A 20,226-nucleotide genomic window follows, 5' to 3' on the forward strand; every position below is an offset into this window, starting at 1 on the left:
TTTACATAGCTTTAAAAAAAACAACAAAAAAACCCAACACCTTTACCGTATGAAAAATAATGTATACAAGTGGCTACAAAAGTATGTAAAGTTGGTTTTAAAGCTGATGTTGCCACTGCACCAAAATGTAAAAAGCTGTCTCTCTCAGCCGTTGGTTTCCCTCCACAGACTTAAAGCAGCAACAAAGCAACTAGACAGAGAGACGGAGAGTGAGAGATAGAGAGGGAGAGAGACTGGGGTATGTGGTTGCTATAGTAACCATCTGGTGGGTCTGAACTGTTTCTCCCTGGCATTCATTTCATCATATCGAGCCCCTGTCTCTCTCTCCGCTCTCTCTCTCTCTCTGTACGTCTACTCTCACTTTTGTTTATCCCTCTCTTTTTTCCCCTCCATCTCTCTTATCTCCTGATTCCCATCTCGTGCCGCTCTCCCACTCTTTCCAAGCTGCCTGGCTTCCTCCTCCTCCCCTTTTCTCCTCCGGTTCTCCTCACTTTTGTTGCAAAGCAGTCGGAGATGGAGAATGTTTAATGTTAAATGCGCAGTGGTCATTCCATCTCTGTCCTTTTGGCTGTCCGTCCATTTTTTTTAATCACCCTGCCCTGACAGACCCATCTGTTAATCCTGGACCTTTTCAAAAAAAAGAAAAAGAAAAAAAAAAAAAAAAAGGGGGGGGGGGGGGGGGGGGGGAGAACTCAATTCGTACAGCCAGAAGAGCTGAGCAGAAGCTGGACTGATATCTAAGCGCAAACTTGCTTGAACGATTGACGTCATCTGTAATCATGATTTAGATGCAAACAAAGCGTGTTTTTACCATCATATCATTGAGGAGAGTTGCTTTTTTGGATAGATCTCTTTAAAAATGTGACGTGTAACTCCACTCGGGAGCAAACAGAATATTCTGGAGTGGTCTAAAGGGATATTTATTTTATTTTTCCAACCAGAGCTGCCTGCATTTCCCCCCTTTTCCTTCTTATCAGCAGTTGTCCTTGTGATTTCCCAGCAGAGTCTCAATCAGCAAGAGAATACCTGATCCCAATGCCCACTGATATTTTTTGCGTCCACACACACACACACACACACACACACCACAAAATAAAAAGAAACATCAACACATGCATGTATAACCGCACACACGCAGTGGAACCAAATGCAAATGTCGCCTCAGCCATTTGCATGCGCACACATTATATTGCTGAGCCATATAGCGCCCACTGATTCACGCCAAAACCAACAGAGCGGGTGATTTTCCCAGGGAGTGGTTCAGCATGTCAGGTCACACTGGGTATTTCCCTGGCAGAAACAAAGGTCAGATTCAGGGTTGCAGTGGAGAGCAGCATAGTTTGGGATTTCCGAGGGGGACAGCCGTGTGAGAAACTGCCCGAGTGTGTGTGTGTGTGTGTGTGTGTGTGTGTGTGTGTGTGTGTGCCGCAGCTAGCAGGGTGTGGTTTCTTTTTTCCTCCACTTTCTGCCAGCGACCTGTGAATGTTCTCTCTCATTCTCTCTGGATTGTCTCTTCCTGTCCTTCACAGTGCTCCTCTTCATACTCTTTCTGCCTTGTCTTCTTCACCTGTCGGAGCTTATGTAACCTAACAGCTACGCTGAGTTTGACTTTCATCTGCCCCCCCCGTCACAGCACTGGTGATTACTTTCTCATGAGTGCTCATCACAAAACTCAACTGCCACAATATCATCCAAGAAGCAACTAAGCATATTAAACTGTTAATGACAATAATAAAGAATCTGTTGAATCGTACGTGTCATCTTTTGAGCATCTTTTAACAGTGATGGCCACACAGGAAAAGTCTGGGCAACATCTCCTGCACCTCTCTGCATCAGGAGTTCTAGTTCTGCTGAACTACAACATAAGAGAGAGAGAGAGAGTCCTGCAGAGAAAGAAGGTGGTTGAAATGCAATTTCCAGAGGTAAAAAGATTTAAAAACCTTATTTTGCGAGCAAAGCCAGCAAACTTTATCAGGCTTGACCAGCTGATTCTATAAAGGCCGTTTTTATATCACAGTGGCCATTGACAATTTATATAATATTTTATAGTAACTGCCCAAATAACTGCACAGAGACATTTCAGCCCCGGCTAAAGATATATCCCCAGAGTGAGTCAAAACTGCACGTTTATCTGTGAGCGTGTATTAGCTGTGTCCGAAAGCAAGGCCAACCAAAGACCACATGGCGTCAAACATTCATGGACGATCTGAGAACTGTCGACATTGCCTGGGATGAAGCTGAAGCTGACCGACATCGATGGAGATCACTAGCTGCCCGATGCGCCACCCGCCGTAGGAGGAACTAAGTTCTAAGTAAGTAAGTATTAGCTGCGTAAGCTAGCAGTGATAAACTGTATAATATAAAATGGCTAAAGGATTTCTATTGCGATGCACAATGAGGCCCCCAGAGTTGTAAGTTGTGCTATTTATCCAGTGTTTTGCTGGATCTATGCGTTAAAATATTCCAGAATGACAACTGAGTAAGTTTATTATTGTCATGATCCTGGGTTATTTTGACCCAGCGTTTTGTGTTTCCTTGGATTTCATTTTGTGTTCATTCTGATTTTGTATTAGTTTAGGGTTGAACCTGGAGTTTAGTGTTTTATCAGCCCTACCTGTGTCTGTCCTCGCTGCTCTGTTCGTGTCCTCGTGTTTGTGTTGTAAAACAGTCTGTGTGTTTCCTGTTTTACTTTGAAGGTTTGTGTCTTGTCTGGTGAATTAGGTTCAGCTGTGCTCCCCTCCTGTGTGCCTTTCCCTCATTACCTTCTGTGTATTTATAGGGTGTTTCTGCCTGTGTCCCTCATTGTGCCGTCTGTGTTTCTTGTTAATCCCAGTGTCTCTCTGTCCTTTATTCCTGCTCGCCATCACCAGTGTCATTTCCTTATGTTTTTCTGTGAGTTATGGTTTCAGGTTTGGTTTGTTATTAGTTTCCCTAGTCTAGGTTTATGTTTAGTTCTGTCCTGGCTTTGGTTCTTTTCCACTGTAAATAAATCTTCATTCGCATCTCCACCGCCATCTGCATCTTGGCTCCTCATTCATTCCACAACACGACTGCTGCCCCAGCCGTGACAATTATAGTCAACTAATATGATCTTAAAAACCAAACCAGGTGAGAAAAGCTGAAATAAACGGTGAAAGACAGACATTTTTTCAGAAATGTCTTCTTTTTTTTTTATACTGTGAAAAACAAACTTGTAGATTGCGGAAAAACAGGAATATAAGAATCTGTTTCTTGATTACTTTGGTGTGGTATGAATGCCAACTGAGAGCAGGGTCTTGGTCAATACAAAAAGCTGTAAAGCGTGTCAAACACACAAACTTCAAAAGCTTGCCCACCTTCAGCGGCCAGGCTTTGTTTCCGGCCCCCGGGCCTGATGTTTGACACCCCTGTTCTATGGGATGACTTCATGTTTACACGACTCTGAGTAAGCTACCTTCACAGTTTGTGCTGTTTCTATTGTGGTACCTGTGTTGAACTTTTTTCTATTAAAAAAAATCTCCTAAATAATACCGTTAAATAATAATTTCTCAATATAAATACAAAATAAAAACGAATATAAAAATGCTAAACTGTGACAGCTACGTCTCACCACTTTGGTAATGCCTCGGGGCAGTTACCTTTCACTCTGATCATGTATCTGGTTTTAGTCCAACACATATACAACCTCACTTTCTATTTCTAACCTTGCACCATACATAATGAAGTTAAAAGCTATTTTTATGCACACAGATCTGTTATTTATTGCTCTGCACCCACATGAATGTGGAATCTCCCAGAACTTCCTTTCAGCTTTGACACCGTTCACAAAGCTTTGCATGACTTGCAAAACTTGTCTTTAATGCTGATGAAAGAACTCGCTCAACATTTTGGTCCAAATGAAGGGAAAACCTCTCTTTTCAGAAATACTTCATAGATTCAGCTCATCTTTAAGCTTCACAACTTGTGGGAAACGAGAAGATAAAACTAGGTTTTCTTCTAATGCTGAAAGAGAGACATTTGTTGCAGCTATAAGAGTTTTGTTTGCTTGACTGTGTTCTGTAAATGCTATTCTGGGATACTGTATATCTCTAATATATAGGCTATGTTCCTTGTATACCTGGATTGGCTGGTTCCCTTTTAACCTCCTGCACATGGATTGTATTCATTTTGAACCTGTTCTTTGGTTAAATCCCCCTTAACTTCACCAAGGCTGAAAATTTCCCTCCACATGCACAGCTGGATAGGGGTATGACTACACACCTTTGGAGCAGGAGTTGCAAGTTCGATTGAGTGGGAACAGTTTGTGAGCCAGGACCAGGATACTGGCTAGACCCCCCCGCCCGCTAAATACCAAACCCTTGAATGGCACGGCTACGTCTGCAGCCAGCTCGGACACAAAACATTTCACTGCATGTTGTACTCTGTATGACTGTGTATGTGACGAACAGTGTTGGTCAAGTTACTTGAAAAAAGTAATCAGTAACTAATTACTTATTACTCCCCCCAAAAGTAATCCCATTACTTTACTGATTACTTATTTTCAAAAGTAATTAATTACTTAGTTACTTTTATACGATTTACAACCTGAATAGGTGATAAAGCGATAGATCTTTCAGCCCAATTCTACTTTTTCTGCATAATCTGTCATACAAAATGTAATTAAATGGAAAAGTCTCTTTTTAAAACTTGTTTTATTAGTTTTAATCTTTTAACTTTATGCATGAAGCAAAAATGTAATTATGTGAAATTTGTTTAATATTTAAAGCTATTTTCTGCACATTCCAGCACATAAAATAAAATATTTTTTTGTGTTTACACTCACTCTTTCAAATAGATGCAAGTAAAACGCAGTAGAAAATAAATAAAGTCAAAGACTAGCGGTCCTGTTGCTCTATTTTCACTGTAAAGCAGGAGTGGGATAGGCAGAGGTTTGCCCTGGTGCAGGTGTGCCGCAGCGGTCAGTGGAAGAATCCGCGAGTTTCTCTGTGAGTTTCCCATTACATGGTAGCGCACTCGGTGCTTGCTTGGAAGTTTAGGGGTTGTTTTCGCTGTAAAAAGAAGTTTTCTTCTCACGCACAACGGACACTAATGTTTTTGTCACTTTTTATGGAATCAAACTCAAAGTAAGGTCAGTACTTCCACGCTTTAAACGCTGCAAGCTCATACTCTCTCCTGCACTCGATATATTATCCATTGTTGATCTGCACACAGCTGTTGTCACGAACGTTGCACTCGCTTACGTCACTGTCATGAGACATTCTCGCAAAAAAATCACGGTTTTAGTAATGCAGTAACGCAGCGTTCCTACGGGAAAGTAACGGTAATCTAATTACCGTTTTTGCAATAGTAATCCCTTACTATACTCGTTACTTGAAAACAGTAATCAGATTACAGTAACGCGTTACTTGCCCATCTCTGGTGACGAATAAAGCTTGCTTGTTTCTTAGAAAGAAATACCTTGATCCTTGATATTGGGACACAAAATGCCCAATTTTATCCAAAGTTGTAATCATAGAAATTCCTGCATCGAGATTCAGACCTGGTTAATTAAATTAAGATCAAGTTCAGCCAAGCTGACCCTACGTCTTGTTACATTTCTATGAAATCAACCGAGGTTGCTAATAAAAAAGAAAATTAATACTTGCCCAATTCAGGGTTGCGGGACGGACTAGAGCCTATCCCAGCTGTTTGTTGTGGATTCAAACCTAGGACCATGCTACTGTGAGGCAACACAGTTCACCACTGTGCCACCCCAAACCATGTCATCTGACCTAACTGGCAAATGTAAAAATGATCCACTTATCTATCATGGGTCACTCAGACTCTAAAGGTTTGGTTGTGTGGGAACAGTTTGTGAGTTTTACTTCAGACTGAGGAGACCCAAACTTCATCCAACTAATCGAATCGAGCATTCCATGCACGATTTTGTATAAAAAGATCCACCGCACAGGCAATGGTAAACCGCTACTCCCCAAATGTAACATCCCCTGATCCTGTGTGAGGGGATAGACTCTTACTGCAGTAGGCATTGCTGTCATGCTTTACTGCCATCTTGGAGGAAGGGACTATTTTGGCAGGATAATGTGGTCACGCCACAGAGTGAATAGGGGGTCTTGAGAGAAGAGGGCAGAGATAAGAGAATGGAGAGCATTCCATTAAAGCTCGCGATTGCATCAAGCCAAGGCTCAGGGAAGACTATTCTGCACCGAATACCCACCGCAACACCCATCAAGTGCAAGGTGCATCTGTTACCATGGTACCCGGCGCAGGCAGCCCCTTTCATGTCTGTCAAGATGGGGAGGGAGAGAGAGACTAGCAATATGTTAGTCTCGCCTGCAGTTGGAGCTGAAACGGACATGCGAGTGCCTGTGTTTGCTTGTATGTATGCGTTTGTAGCATAGATACAGGCGGCCCGGGTTTTAAGATGCCGTACGCTGACAGAGGCTCGTCACACAACATGAATCATTTAGCCGCCACAGCAGAGCTGGAAATGTCACGTCTCATCAGCATTGCTCACGCCTTGGTGCTCCTGCACCATTCACATCTCCGGCAGCGGAGTTGAGGGACGACTTGATTAAAGAGAGAAGCTGAGATTTTAAATGCAAACAGACATTTATTGCATTGGGAAGCAGTGGTGTACATTTTCCCCACAAATTAATTTGCAGTACTGTAGCACTTCATGAAATCAGAGTCTGTTGTGCAGTTGTCCAAGCAGTGTGTCAACTTTCCTTTTCGACAAATCGCTACAAAGTTTCGATTCCAGGCTCTTTGATGGGATTACTCGCTCATCATGCCGTCTCCTTCCATATCTGCTCTTTCCAAGGAGTAGGATGCTACTTTCTCACAGTGGAAAATGCTGACTTGCCAGATAGGCAATCCAATAACAACAGGAGAAACTGTACAAGGAACATATCCAAAATTTTAAGCCAAGCTATCTGCTAATGTCTCTCTTATACAAAACTATATTTTTTGTGTTTTTGCTACAGATTTAAAACAGTTTTAACAAAAAAAAAGCAACATCAAGTACATCATTCCTTATTGTAAACCACAATCAACACTAACAGTAAATAGTACTTTGTCATAATCTTTATTACAAGATATTAGGCCACTGTACAAATCAGTGTGAATCGTACAGTACAACGCAGAGTTAAGACTGTTTCTCGAGGTTTGTCATTCAAAGCTGTATACGAGGTGCTTCAAGAATACACAAGATTTTCAGAATTTTCTGCCATGCATGCATGATTTTATATTTGCCATGCATGAGTCGGTATTTCAGTGTTTTAAGAAAGAGCCCTAAAAAATGGCAATCCAACAAAACAATTAAACTCAACGAGTAAATGTATAAAGCACGAAAAATAACAAGTTGTCCGGTACAGTATATCCCTCATGAGATTTGGCACACACAATAATGCACAATGCAATATAAATAGTCTTTTTTTTTTGTTATCAATAAGGTGTGTACAGTCAAGTTACAGTATCAACCAATCCAGGTGAAAGCCTGGGAAGCTTACAAACAGGTGGGAGGTACACGGTATATAAATGACTCGTTAGCTGCAAAGTATGGTAACAAAAAACACTCAGGCAACATCAAGAATTGTTAAGTGAAAAAAATATCACTCTCGTTTGCTCACAGTTTTCTCAACATACAAAAAAAAACACTCCCTCAGGCCTTAAGTCACTGCAAAAGACATGTTCCCAAGGATCAATAATAAATAAAGTCTTCAACACGAAACAAACCAGTTTACCAATTCCCACTTTGTGCAAGAAAATATGGGCTACCCTTTCCATATTTACAAACTGCTATTCATTTGCCCTCGCTCAAAATGAAGAGCAGAACAAATGGTACCACAGGTTTGATTGATAAGATATAGGAGAATTGTGTGCTTTAGGTTTTATATTAGATTTTTTTTTGTATCCTGTCCCTGATTTCTGCATTTCGACAGCATTGCCTCCTGCCTTAACCCCCCCACCACTGCACCCCTTGCCCTTCCCCTTCCCCATTGCCTTCCCCTGCGTTTGTATTTATGGCAAAACCCTGTAGTTGAGGGTGTGTGTGTGTGTGTTAGTGTAAGTGTGTGTTGGGAGTGAGGGGGGAGGGTCCACTTGGGGGTCTCCTTTGCTGCCATCTCCCACCCCTGCCAGCATGTGTCATCCGGACAGCCATGACTGACTGGGAGAGGAGGGTGTGGAAGTGCTGCTTGCTGCCACATGAGAGAAAGTGCTTATATACAGTGTCTTTGGATTAAAACTGGTAAATATCGCCATAAAAAATTTAAAGAGTGTCTTTTGAGGGGGGTGGTGTGCTGACCACTCTAAGCCTCTGCCGGGGTCTTCTCTGTTCCATTTTTCTGCGATTCGTCGTCGCCATTCTCATCCTCAATCACAACTGTGGATGACAGGGGAGAGAGTTAATGAGGGGAGGGGAAGGGGGGGGACTCATCTTGGTGTGGCGTCTTGAAAATTCAACATCGACACAAGGGTGTCAAAGCCCTGAATCGTTAGTGCTGCAACTGTATGAGCATAAGTGATTTGTGCATGCATGAGAGCGTAAGCCCATGCAAAAAGAGCGCGATAACCACGAATGTGCATCGGCGCCTCTGATGCATATTTGGGAATGTGCAGGTGTGACTGTGTACGAGTGTCGGCTGTGCACCCACAGGTGCAAGTCTTATGTGTCTTTGTGTTTGCCCATGTCTCTGTGCACTACTGTATATAGAACTATGTCTGTCTAAATGTCTGTGCCACCACAACTGAGCCTCAGTTTTCAAGGACTATCTACCTTGGTAGATATGCAGGAATGCAGGACACACAAAAGCACATACATGGCCAGCCTGACTTGATCATGCAAACACAAAAATCTCCATCACACTGCATAGAAAATTCGTTCAGCCATTCATCTGGGAGGGGACAATCAGCACAACTCTGTTGAGCAAGATTCAGGAGGCATTTAGCGGCACGCACTGCGCATCCAACTTGTGTAGCAATGCGAACAGAATAATTAAAAAAAAAAAACAATACACACGCATGCAAACAGCAGACTGGTTCGCTGACCATACACTCGACTGAACATCTCGTCAAGGCAATAGTGTTGCCGATCTGGTTTCTCAGGCAAACATCCTTAAATATGGTGCACTAACAGCCGATGTGCGCATTCACCACATCACCATACAGGCGAAAACGCCTTAATTATATAATTACCCCGTTTGCTCCTGCCTATTTGCCCGAGTTTCGGCGGACGTTTGTTCTGTGAGCCGTTGAAGAAGTTGTTGGTGTCTTGAAGACGACAGGTGAAGGAAAGGTGTCCCTCGTCGCCCTCATTTCCATAATGACTCATATTTTCTTCGTTGAAAGGCAACACTTCCGACATCTCCAAATGCGTCTTTATCACCAAGGCGCACAAACTGAAATGTATAGCTCGTCGCCAAGCTTGAACCGGCTCCTTCGTAAAAAAAACAAAAGGGGAAAATAAACAATGAAATCTGCTGGCACGACCTAGCCCTTTCTGCGTGCCCAGAAGACACGTGTCTGTCTCCGTAGGTGCGCGACAGAAATATCAGTAACTCAAAATGTCCTCAGTTTCCCTGCTCGTGGAGGCTCGGCAACATTATTCAAAGAAAAAAGAAAATGGGGGGAGAAAAAATCCACGGGCTTTCTCTCTGTGCGTATTGCTTTGGAAATGGAGGCGCGCGTATAACCGAGCCGTGAAGCGCCCGCTGGTTTTGAGCAGCTGAACCCGTCGCACGGAAAATCTGAGGAAGAAATGCAAATTGAGGAGCGATGCAAAACACGGATCCCGGGGAGACCTGGCGAGGGAGCTGTTCGGGGGTTTTCTGGTGCAGCCCAGAGAAGCCAAGTCCAGTTGGAGTGGTGGAGTAGTACTGCCAATGCTCCTCTCTCCTCGAATGTGGACGCAATAAAAACAAATGGCGATTTGAAATTCGAAGGTGGCACGTAAATGGGAATCGATTCATATCTTTATGTGTGGAGGGGGGGAAGCAATTCCGATTGCGCCACCAGTTGACGAGCACGAAATATTAAAAACTCGAGCCTCTTTTATTAATTTTCAGATTTTTATTATTAGGGTTCGTGGGGTTTACGAGACCGTCAAACCTCACCAGATGATGGCAGTCTTTTCACAGGCTGGGATGTGACTTTTGGCCCCGTGGCGCACTTTAAGTTCCCAGCGGAGGCCCTGGTGCTGTTTTCACGTTATCGCCCACAGTATCTCGGGAAACTGCACATCAGCATTTTGGAGTGAAAAGCACGAAGGTTAGCATAAAAAAGCAGTGACTGTGTTTGTTTAAAATATAATCCATGTTACAGAAACGATGGCTAAATATCAAGTAGACCCCCCAGAAAGAAAACAGTATGTATGAATTTTTTTCTTCATAACATAATTATTCCAAATACATATGCTGTAATAGTATAATAGGATCCACACTGAGAACATTTCGCCTCATGTTAGCAGAGAAAGCCTGAAAAGGTGTTTGGTTAAACTGATTCCTCTGGAACTTCTTTTACCACCCACTGCTGTCTACTGTTTGCATTAATCTCACTTCTATAGGTATGACAGTACAATGGACTGTCTTACAAAACAGACAGGGCATGGAGGAACGGACAGGTATTCAGTCTTGAGATAGCCTATCCTTTCTCAGAGGAACTTCCCTAAATATCATTACACAGACAATGAAATGAAAAATGATATTTGGAGCCTGCAGCAGAGCTAACTTTTATGTGCCGTCATGACACACCTCCTCCCTTCGGAGCTGAGGTTACAATGATTTTATCAGAGGATCCTTCTTTCATATGAGAACATCTCAAAGAACAATATTTTTCACAAAATGTGGTTACATCGCCATCAAGACTGTTTTTTGGTCTTAAAGCTCCCAAGCAATGAAGACAAGTAACCTGATAAAATAGTAGCAGTAAACCCTTGAGAGTGTTGGATTGGGAAAGAGTGCATTTTCTTCTTGCAAATTCTATTTTTTTGTCTGCTAAATCAAGTATTTGTCATGTTTTCTTTCCTAAAGCTTCAGTGCAGCTGCTGAATAAGGTTTGATGCTAACATTATACTGAACTTGGCTCAAGTATGTCTTCATGGAATTAGAGCTTTATGACTAGTTAAATTAGATTTTCAAAAACAAAAAGAAAGAATAAACACTGCAGTAGTTAAAACTCAGATGAACTTCTCTTTCAGGCCTGTTTGGGTGTGGTTTGTTCAAATAAATGACTCCATATATTGTCATCAGATACTGACTCAAATGCTGCCTCAAATCCTTCATTGTTTTTGCTATCTTGCATTTATCAGAGTCACAGTGAGACAGGAAGGCAGGAGGGAAGATTGAGGGAGATGCCACGCAGCAAGGTGTAGAACCAAAGGGTGCTACACGTGGCTCTGAAGTGCGAGCTGTGGGGGAGGATTTCAAAGTACAGACAGGCACGTGCCTGCTTTTAAACAGAAATGAAATAACAACTTGTTACAATCAAGGTACGCAGAAGAGCATTTCTGAATGCGCAACATATTACAGCGTAGCTGTATCAGTGATTCAGGCTACTGATGGTGATGTAATGGTGTGGGGGATATTTTCTTCGCACAGTTTAAGCCCCTTTTGTACCAGCTGAGCATGATTAAACACCACGGCCTACCTGATTATTGTTGCAGACCACATCCATCCCTTTATGATCACAATGTACTCATCTTCTGATAACTTGTTAAGGCAGAATAACTGGACATGTCACAAAACTCAGATGATCTCACTGTGGTTTCTTGAACGTGATAATGAGTTCTGCGTGGTCAGATGGCCTCCACAGTCACCAGAACTCAGTCCAGTAGAGCACCTTTAAGATGTGCCACGAAAAAATGGGGTCCAAGCAAGTTTTAGCATTTAATGAATTACTAGTTGAGTGTATACCACACGAGAAACTGATTAAAAATAAGTGTTTGTGTTTTTTTGTTTTTTTTAGAAAGTACATGATCAGCTCTTTCTATTTATCTTTTTTGTACAAAAGTCAAACTATGACCAAAACTGATTTTTGTCATTCAGCATTCAGAGCTGACACAACTCCACACCAGCCCCAGAGTGTTTTATTGGCATCAAAAAACTTTCACAAATCTGTGAGCTCTATTACATTTACAGTAACTGTAAACGGTGCACATTCTAGTGAATCCTATAATCATAGTAATTATTTCAGAATATCCAGCGTTTAACTATATTCAAAAGGTGATCTGAATTATCACTGCAATGTTTTTCTCAACAGCCACTGCAGCTTCCAACAGAACCACTTCCTATCCATGCTAACTTAAATGTGTTTATGGGAATATTTCCTTTCAGGCACAAATGGCTCCTTTCATTATCTCCACGGTTTGAAGCAACGCAGGTATGACCCGTAGATGGTTTGATCTATCCACCGGCGGAATCTGGACACGGCCGTGTAGACTCCAGGAAACTTAGCATCACCACAACCATTGCCCCAGGATACAACTCCATAGATCCGTCTGTCACACACCAGCGGTCCACCGGAGTCGCCCTGTAATAAATAACAATAAAACCCTTCTATTAGTTCCCATTTCACAATGTGACTCCTGGAAAAGTTTTTTGTTACCATAGTATTGATGTAAAGCTTCTTTAATTTCCCTGATGTTACATGATACACAAAGTAATACAAAGTGTCTGAACATGGGCGCCTCATAGGAGACTGTTTCAAAAAGCATTTACCGCCCAGGTGGGTCAGATATCCCAGGCATTGAAGGTTACTTGCTGTTGGTCTATTTTAGCTCAAAGAACAACATCAACTGATTCCCAAAATGCATAAATGTGAAAACTTTCTTATAAAAAAAAAAAACAAGCAACAAAAACCTGAAATCGTGTAAAATGTGGCTATTGCTGTAAAAGGGACATGAAACAATACAGATATAACAGCTCATTTGCACCACTGAGCCCTGCTCCCTAAAACTAAAATAGCTGCAACACTGTCTGTGAAGCTGGATTTAAGAAATAAGTGCTTAAAGTGAAACTTTTAAAAACATGTTTAGTGCATCTTCTGTCAGTACGCGACGTCATGTGCTTGGTTGGTTGCGGCTAAAAGACTTACTTTAGTTTATGTTAGTTAACTAGCAACAGAATCAATAACCCACAGGAAAATAACAACACTAAAACTAAAAATCAGTTTAAGGGGTTCACTTTTGTGCTGCCCCTGGCTGCAACAATGAGTTTTATGTGAAGAAACCGAGGATACACTGTCTACTTTCACTCTGTCTCTTTAGCTGTGGCTGTTTGCTGTTTGGCTAGCTGCACTCAAATGGGAAAATCCACCTGTTAGCCGTAATGTTGAGGTTTGTAGAGCACTTTATAAATAAGAACAGCGAGGAGGAGTGTGAAGTCCAGAAATAAATAATGAGAAAACATGTTTTTATCTTGTGACTTTGGCCTATTGTTTCTTGGCTAATAACCAGGGGTGCACATAAGTGGTCCGCAGGTGCGGAAAATAAAATAAAAGGCGCGCACCAGATAAGAAGTTGCAACGCGCGTTTGCGTACATATAAAAGGCACTGTTTTTTGTCAGCTAGAGATGCACCACATCTCTGTGCGTTCATCATTTGTTTGAAGCAGGGTCGCCTCCTGCAACCACTTTTCCGAGAATACGCACTTCTTTTGTGGTTCGGACTCCTTCTGACATTTCTTTGGAGGTGGAGGAGCACCAAAGTAATTGCTTAAAGGAGCTTGCTTCTTCGACATCTTTAAGAGTTCTAAACAAATGTCTGTCCTCCTCCAGAAAATCTTATGTACGCAAACGCGCGTTGCTACTTTTTATCTGGTGCGCGTCTTTTATTTTGACAGCGAATGCGCACCTGCGGACTACTTATGTGCACCCCTGCTAATAACCCACATGATGTTATGCAGTTGTAGCTCCTGTAAAATTAAGTATAAGAAGGTGAAATTGTTGCCCTTCTTACAGTAAAAATTAGTTTACATGTTCCAATATTTAAATGTGCAGCATTGTGCAATAGTCTTGAGCCACCCATTGCATTTTCATGTTTTTCTTTCAAACATTTTTTCCAAGTTTTTGTTTGGGCATTGGCTGCTTTTTCACTCATTTGGGATGTGTCATTGGTTTTGGTCCCTGGGTTTTCAGTGTTTGTGAGTTCATATTTCCTTTGGATTGTGAGAATGTTTTATGTTTAGGTTTCATGTCTGCTTGGTGACTTCTTCGTTTTTTTAATTACCTTTCCTGCACCCTGTTTGGATTTTGCTTCTTTATTGGAAGAAGTCCTGCATTTAGGCTACCCTCTGGGCTGAGTTTCTGTATTCCTTGTTTAGCCAGTATTCAGTTTCCAGTCTATTCAGTTGTCGTGTTATTTTCAAGTTGTGTTTAGCTCATGTTTTGTATAGACGCTTATGGTGTATAGCCGTGTTATTTGGGTCTGATCTATTCTTTTTTCCACTGATTGTCGAGCCTTCAGTTCTTGTTAGTTTCAGTTTCTGCTGACGTTCCGATTTGCTTTGAGTTAGTTTCTCTTTGTGTTTTTTTGTGTTCCAGTCTCATCTGCTTTTGACCTTTTTCTGTGCTCCCCCGTGTTAAGTTAACCATTGTTTCCCATTCAGATGTGTCTTTCTGTTTTATTTTGGTAACTGTTCTTCTCTTTGTCTGGCGTTGTGTTCACTTCCCCCACCTCATTATTCCTATAGCTTCCAGCTGTGCGTCCTACTTGTTGTGTATCTGCTTATTATCCTGTGTGTGTATATATTGTCTCTACCTCATTTCCTTGCCCCCCTCATCCCTATGAGTGTGTTAATGCCAGACCTGTTTTACAGAGAATCTTTTATTACTGAATGATTCAGTTCATGTTTGTGCCACAGTTTCATGAGAGAACATTTTTTTTCTATGAATCATACAAGCTTTAAAGGGGCACCTAAGTCAAGATGTGAATAAGGGTTGTTTCTAACAGACAACTTAGCAAACAACCAATTTATCCTTAGCCAGATAAATTGGTTTTATCTGGCTAAAATGTAAACTTTTTGCAAGAGCTTAATCAGAAAAGGTTTCTGTGGAAGGGTGGCTGTCAAAAAGCCATTTTTAAGGTAAGGGAAGAGGGAGAAAAGACTGAGGAATGCCAGATTATACAAGAACTGGACTGAAAATCAGTGGTGACAGGCCTTATGGGCGATGAATCCAAATTTTGTCTACAGCTATCTTGGCGTCAACATGGTGGAAGCATTGCAGCCAGTGATCTTGTCAAAAGTGATGGAATTATGAACACAGACGTATCATGGGATACCATGTAGACAGCATCTGAATGGCAACAACTGTGTTTTTCAGGATGACAATGATCTCAAACAGCAAAACCATATCTGGATAGAAAAACACCTGAACACCGTCAGTCATTGCATCAGCCTCCCCAGAGCCTGGACCTCAACATTACTGAAGCAGTGTGGGATCATCTCGATAGAGACAAAGGCAGCCAACATCTAACAGGTGCTGTGTTTCAGTAATTCACTGCACCTGTTTCCCTTTTTTTTTAAGCAAAATATAAAGAAATAATGGACGGCTTAAGACTTTTGCATAGTACCATATCTCATGTATAATGCACTGCATGTGTGAAATACTCACATGTGGCTTTTAGGATGTAGTGGTGAAGACAAATTCCAACTGGCCAACAAGGTATGGATTTAAACTTGACTGAGTACAGCTGGTCTGCTTTTCCTTTAGAAAAGTTCTTTCTGTTTTTTGTTTTAATACTTATCTTTGAATCATATTATTAAAAATCATTATTATTGCTTGAAAAAAAAACCAACACACAAGGACTTTGTCAAACACACAGGTTTTACATAGAGTTTATTTTAAACTAGTCATTCTCTACTTTGCCGAAGGTGAGACATAGCTTACTCACATACCACACGCTGAATTTCGTGTAAATTATTCTTTCACACCAACGACCGGGCTGAAACTCTTTCACGGTGCAAATAACCAAATCATAGGTTATTTTTGCTGCTATGTAAGCGTTTACAGCAAAACTCCAGGTTTTCAGTCGTGTTGCTACTTTAAGGGTTGCTTTTCTATCTCTTATGCGATTATTACAACTGCAGTAATGTTTCAGGACAAACAGGCATGTCTCCTTAATAAAAGCTTGTAGCTCGAACCAACACTGACATGATCAACTGTATCCTTACACTGTCGGGGAAAAGAGGTTTCCAGAACTGTGTTATTGTTTTGCTCTTAAGTGAGATGATAAAAGTAGGCTCAGCTTGTGCTGTGTGATCACCATGGATGGTACCTCTGAGAGTCTATTACTTCAAAATGAGTTTCTTGCCTTTTCAAAACATCAAATGAACATGCTTGGCACAGAGGGCCGCGGCGGTGTCCAACACTCACTTAGCTTGCAGCTGAAACTTTTAAAAACATGTTTTTTTTTCCTGATTAGTGAAAGGTGGTGTCTTTGTTCTTTGTACCTTGCATGCATCTTTGCCTCCAGTGCTGTAGCCAGCGCAGATCATGTTTGCTGTGATGTTTCCATTAAAGGAGTCGCTGCTGTTACACCTTGCAGTTGAGACAATGGGCACTGTGACTGTCCTGAGTGTGACAGGCACGTGGCCTCCTTCCAGACTATTGTAGCCCCACCCAGACACCCGACACACGTGGCCTTCAGCTACACCTGTCCCCTGCCTGGGAAGAGGCGCCAGCGACACGTATTTGTTCAGAACCATGGGAGCCCGCAGCTGGACAGAAAATTGTACAGTTTCCACGTGAACATGTTTTTCTTTTAAAAAAAGAAAGATGTAACAGATTAAACTTTAACAAACCACTGGTAACTTTTCTGCACCGATTCTGTGGCACCTTAATGAGCATGATGTCTGCGTTGTTGGTGCTCCTGTTGTACAGGGGATGGATGACCAAGATGCGGGGCTTAGCGTACTGCTCAGTACCCTCAAAGATGTTTACCTTGTAGTCGCCTGCCACTATCATCATTTGCTCTGCCCTAAAACACAGAAATCCATGTTGCATCACATTTGTTAACAGAGCACTAAAAAGATGTAATCGTGTAATCGTGATCTCTTTGAAAGAGGAAACAAAAGAAGCCTTTTCCCACAAATAATATAAGCTTAATTAACTATTTTTTTGTATTTTACTAAATGAATGAAAGACAAAGATAAAGTAAAACGACCTGAATACAAAGTCAAACTCGAAGTGTGCACAGGGCTTGATCGTGACCACCATGAACTGCTTGTCTGCCAGTGAACAATGGCTTACTGTGAGCAGGCGGGGATGGGGACAGTGTGACAGAAATATGGCCAATTTCCTACATCCAGACAAGATCACACTTCACCGTCTTTCTCAGTGATGCGCCAAGGTCAGCTGACTAAATCGCATCTGTGTGCTGTTTGACTTCCCACTGGCCCCCATAGAGGTTGAGTTTGTGTCCTGACGTTACCTACCCACAGCAGAATGAATGTTTGTGTTTAGGCATCTGTTGGGACCATCTGCTCGCAATAGAAAATCATGCCAAGTTAACTCTGAACCACAGTGTACTGAAAAAATGCCAGAGAAATGTTCCCGTCTGTGAAAGTGTTTCAGATTTATGGTGGAAGTGTACATATCCTCATCCTTGATTTGTGGCTGACAATCCATTCTTTTGATCAGCTACATCTGAGTTCACAAAAATGAAGGCTGTAGAGTATAGCCAGCCCACATTTGGAAATGATGCACACAACCTGCAGTGCCTAGTGGACATTCCAGGTTACGTAGATAACCCTCTGATGTATTTACCACCTTCGGTCAAGCAAACTGCACCCTTGGCTCCCATAACCTCTGAGCTTAAAGTTAACATACTTAGTTGCTGCTTACTTACTTCACTTGTTCTTGCTACAAGTTGCTGAATTTCTTGTACCTTTTGCAGTCCCTTGTTTGCTACGATGCTGTTACTCTCTTACTGTGTGGATGCCCATAAATATTACATCTATGGCCATGCTGGTGGCTCTCTGAGGCTCTCTTCTCTCACAGCGAGAAGGTCCTGCGTTCAAAATCCAAGCTGTGGCATTTCTGTGTGGAGTTCAGGTTACTGTGGCTTCCTCCAACAGTCTAAGACATCCATGGGCTTAAGTTAAATGGTGTTAAACTGGCTTTAGGTGTGAATGTGAGCCTGAATGGTTGTTTGTCTCTATGTGTTAGCTCAGGAAGATTGGCAACCTGCCTCTCATCCACCCCCCTTCGACCCTTAAGTAGATAAGTGGAAGAAAATCGATGCATGTTTACTATGACGTACTAAGATCCCCTTGTTACCATAGCACTATACCTCTTTGAAACATCCAGCCACCAACTCTTATGAAATAATAAAACTGAGAGGAAGGCTGTGCTCAATGATATTTGTTACTTTCACATAAGCTTCTTCTTTTTTTTTTTTTGGAGTTTAGAGGTATGCTACAGTATTTGAGTGCTAAAAGTTTGAACTTAGGAGATCGACCAAGTTATTGCAGTATATGCTGTTGTTTGTAGATTACTCAATTAACTAACTGATAAACCGTAGTTGGATTTTTTTAGACACATGAAACTTTAGAAGTCACAGATTGCTGCTAATGGCAGATCTTGAAGATTCTTACCCGATGTTGCAGTGCGCTGCAGTCAGGACCCAGTACCTGTGAACTAGTGATCCACCACAAAAGTGTTGGCCGCTGGTGCTCTTCAGTGACACGAGGTATTTGATGGAATTTGGTGCAGCGGTGTGACCACCTACTATACGGCTCTGCATGAGCACACGGCCTGTATGGAAACATTAGCAAGCCAAGAAAGGAACATAAGTTGCGCGTGTTCTGTTTAACTTATCTTTGAAAATGAATAGGATATGAGGAAGTGGACTTTGTGAAGATTAGACACAAACGAGACACGGACTAACTCTCAGTATCATCACGCTGAGACATAAATTGCCAAGAGTTTTTCGTAAGTACTAAGATACGTTTCTCAAGACCTTTGATTCTTTCCCCAAAACATTAAAAACACACAAAAAAAAATTCAAATAACATTTACAACATTTTCTGACAGTGGCTTAATTATAAAAGGAAACTGTACAATTTGTAAATTTTGAAAGATAGCTACAAAAATGTCAAAACAAGATGCAAAAAAGAGAAATGGACTCCCAGCCACCATCTCCCTCTCCAGACTCTTTTTTTTGTTAACAAGGTGATGCACTGAAACATCAGCGTACACACCCATCAGAGCCTCTGCGCGGCGGCAACAGAGGATCTGATGACATTAGGTCTTTCACTTGTTACTGCTTCCCTCATTCACAAAAGAAAAAGAACAAATAGATTATATGTTATATATATTTTAGATTGCATAAGACTTGTATAAGACTCATATTACATGTTCCTTCTTTTTTTTTTTTTTTCAATTTCATCCACAGTATACTCTGTCTCAGTTGCTCACAGTCCATCTAACATTACTGAACTGAATTTGCTCTCCCTCCTCTGCCTCCCAGATTGCTGCCATCCAATGTTGGTATCAACCTTCAGCACACCCATGCACCCATGTACACTCTACCTTTTATCAGTCGCCCCCCCCCCCCCCCCCCCCCCCCCCCCCATCATTAGCAACAAACTATGCACCGTTTTGAGCTGAGTTGAGAGTTTTAAACGATTTCTGTGCTTTAGGTGTGTTTAACTTCTGCCTCCTGAGGAAAATAAAAGTGCTTGCAGAAAGGTTAAATGATAATTTACCATTTAGGGTTTTGCTAAAAGAGTGATTGATTCAATAAATTAGCTTAGGCACACATCTGGGAGAATGGGAGCTAATGTTTTAGTAATGTGGAAAAACTCTGATTGGATATAATATTTTAAATCAAAGAAAGCTTGAATCTTTTGTTAGCAAAACTATAAAAACAAAACATTAGATACTCACTGTGGACTGCCATAAGCTCCAACAGCACACAACATAAACACATAAGCAGGCTCGTCATAGCAGAAGAGGTTTTTGAGCTGTTGCACCATACCAGCTGCTGAACCACTGCAGTGTCCTCTGCTCCTGTCTGCAGCCTGGTCATTCATTCCTCACAGGAAACAGTGGGTGTCAGCCCCACCAACCTTTATCCTCGAGTTTCCTTGAGGAGTTTTTAATTTCATTGTTGATCGTGCAGCAGCGCGAACCAACACTGTAGCATTGATTGAGGAGGAAAAAGAGGCGAGAGAGCAACAAAGTTCACATTCAAAACGTATCTCCTATCACAACTCTTCCTTCTGACCCTCCTGACTTGTCGAAAGG

At 41.7% G+C, this 20,226-nt stretch overlaps 2 protein-coding genes across 2 annotated transcripts; both read right to left on the reverse strand.

Moving 5' to 3' along the window:
* Nucleotides 1–6,606: 6,606 nt before the first annotated feature.
* On the reverse strand, nucleotides 6,607–9,871 carry camk2n1a (calcium/calmodulin dependent protein kinase II inhibitor 1a). Its single transcript, XM_080892099.1, has 2 exons — nucleotides 9,178–9,871; nucleotides 6,607–8,365 (listed from the first exon to the last, which is right to left on the reverse strand). The coding sequence occupies exons 1-2, from the start codon at nucleotides 9,344–9,346 to the stop codon at nucleotides 8,292–8,294; spliced, it is 243 nt and encodes an 80-aa protein (XP_080748225.1). The 5' UTR covers nucleotides 9,347–9,871; the 3' UTR covers nucleotides 6,607–8,291.
* Nucleotides 9,872–12,047: 2,176 nt separating this feature from the next.
* Nucleotides 12,048–20,008, reverse strand: LOC308402564 (trypsin; the record flags this gene model as incomplete). The annotated part of the gene is made up of 5 exons (XM_080891504.1): nucleotides 12,048–12,507; nucleotides 16,428–16,694; nucleotides 16,813–16,954; nucleotides 18,573–18,732; nucleotides 19,867–20,008. 5 exons carry the CDS (start codon nucleotides 20,006–20,008, stop codon nucleotides 12,331–12,333), a joined length of 888 nt encoding a protein of 295 aa, XP_080747630.1. The 3' UTR covers nucleotides 12,048–12,330.
* Between the last annotated feature and the right edge of the window lie 218 nt (nucleotides 20,009–20,226).

Source organism: Rhamphochromis sp. 'chilingali' (genome assembly GCF_963969265.1).
Source record: "Rhamphochromis sp. 'chilingali' genome assembly, chromosome: 9".
Taxonomy (NCBI): Eukaryota; Metazoa; Chordata; class Actinopteri; order Cichliformes; family Cichlidae; genus Rhamphochromis; species Rhamphochromis sp. 'chilingali'.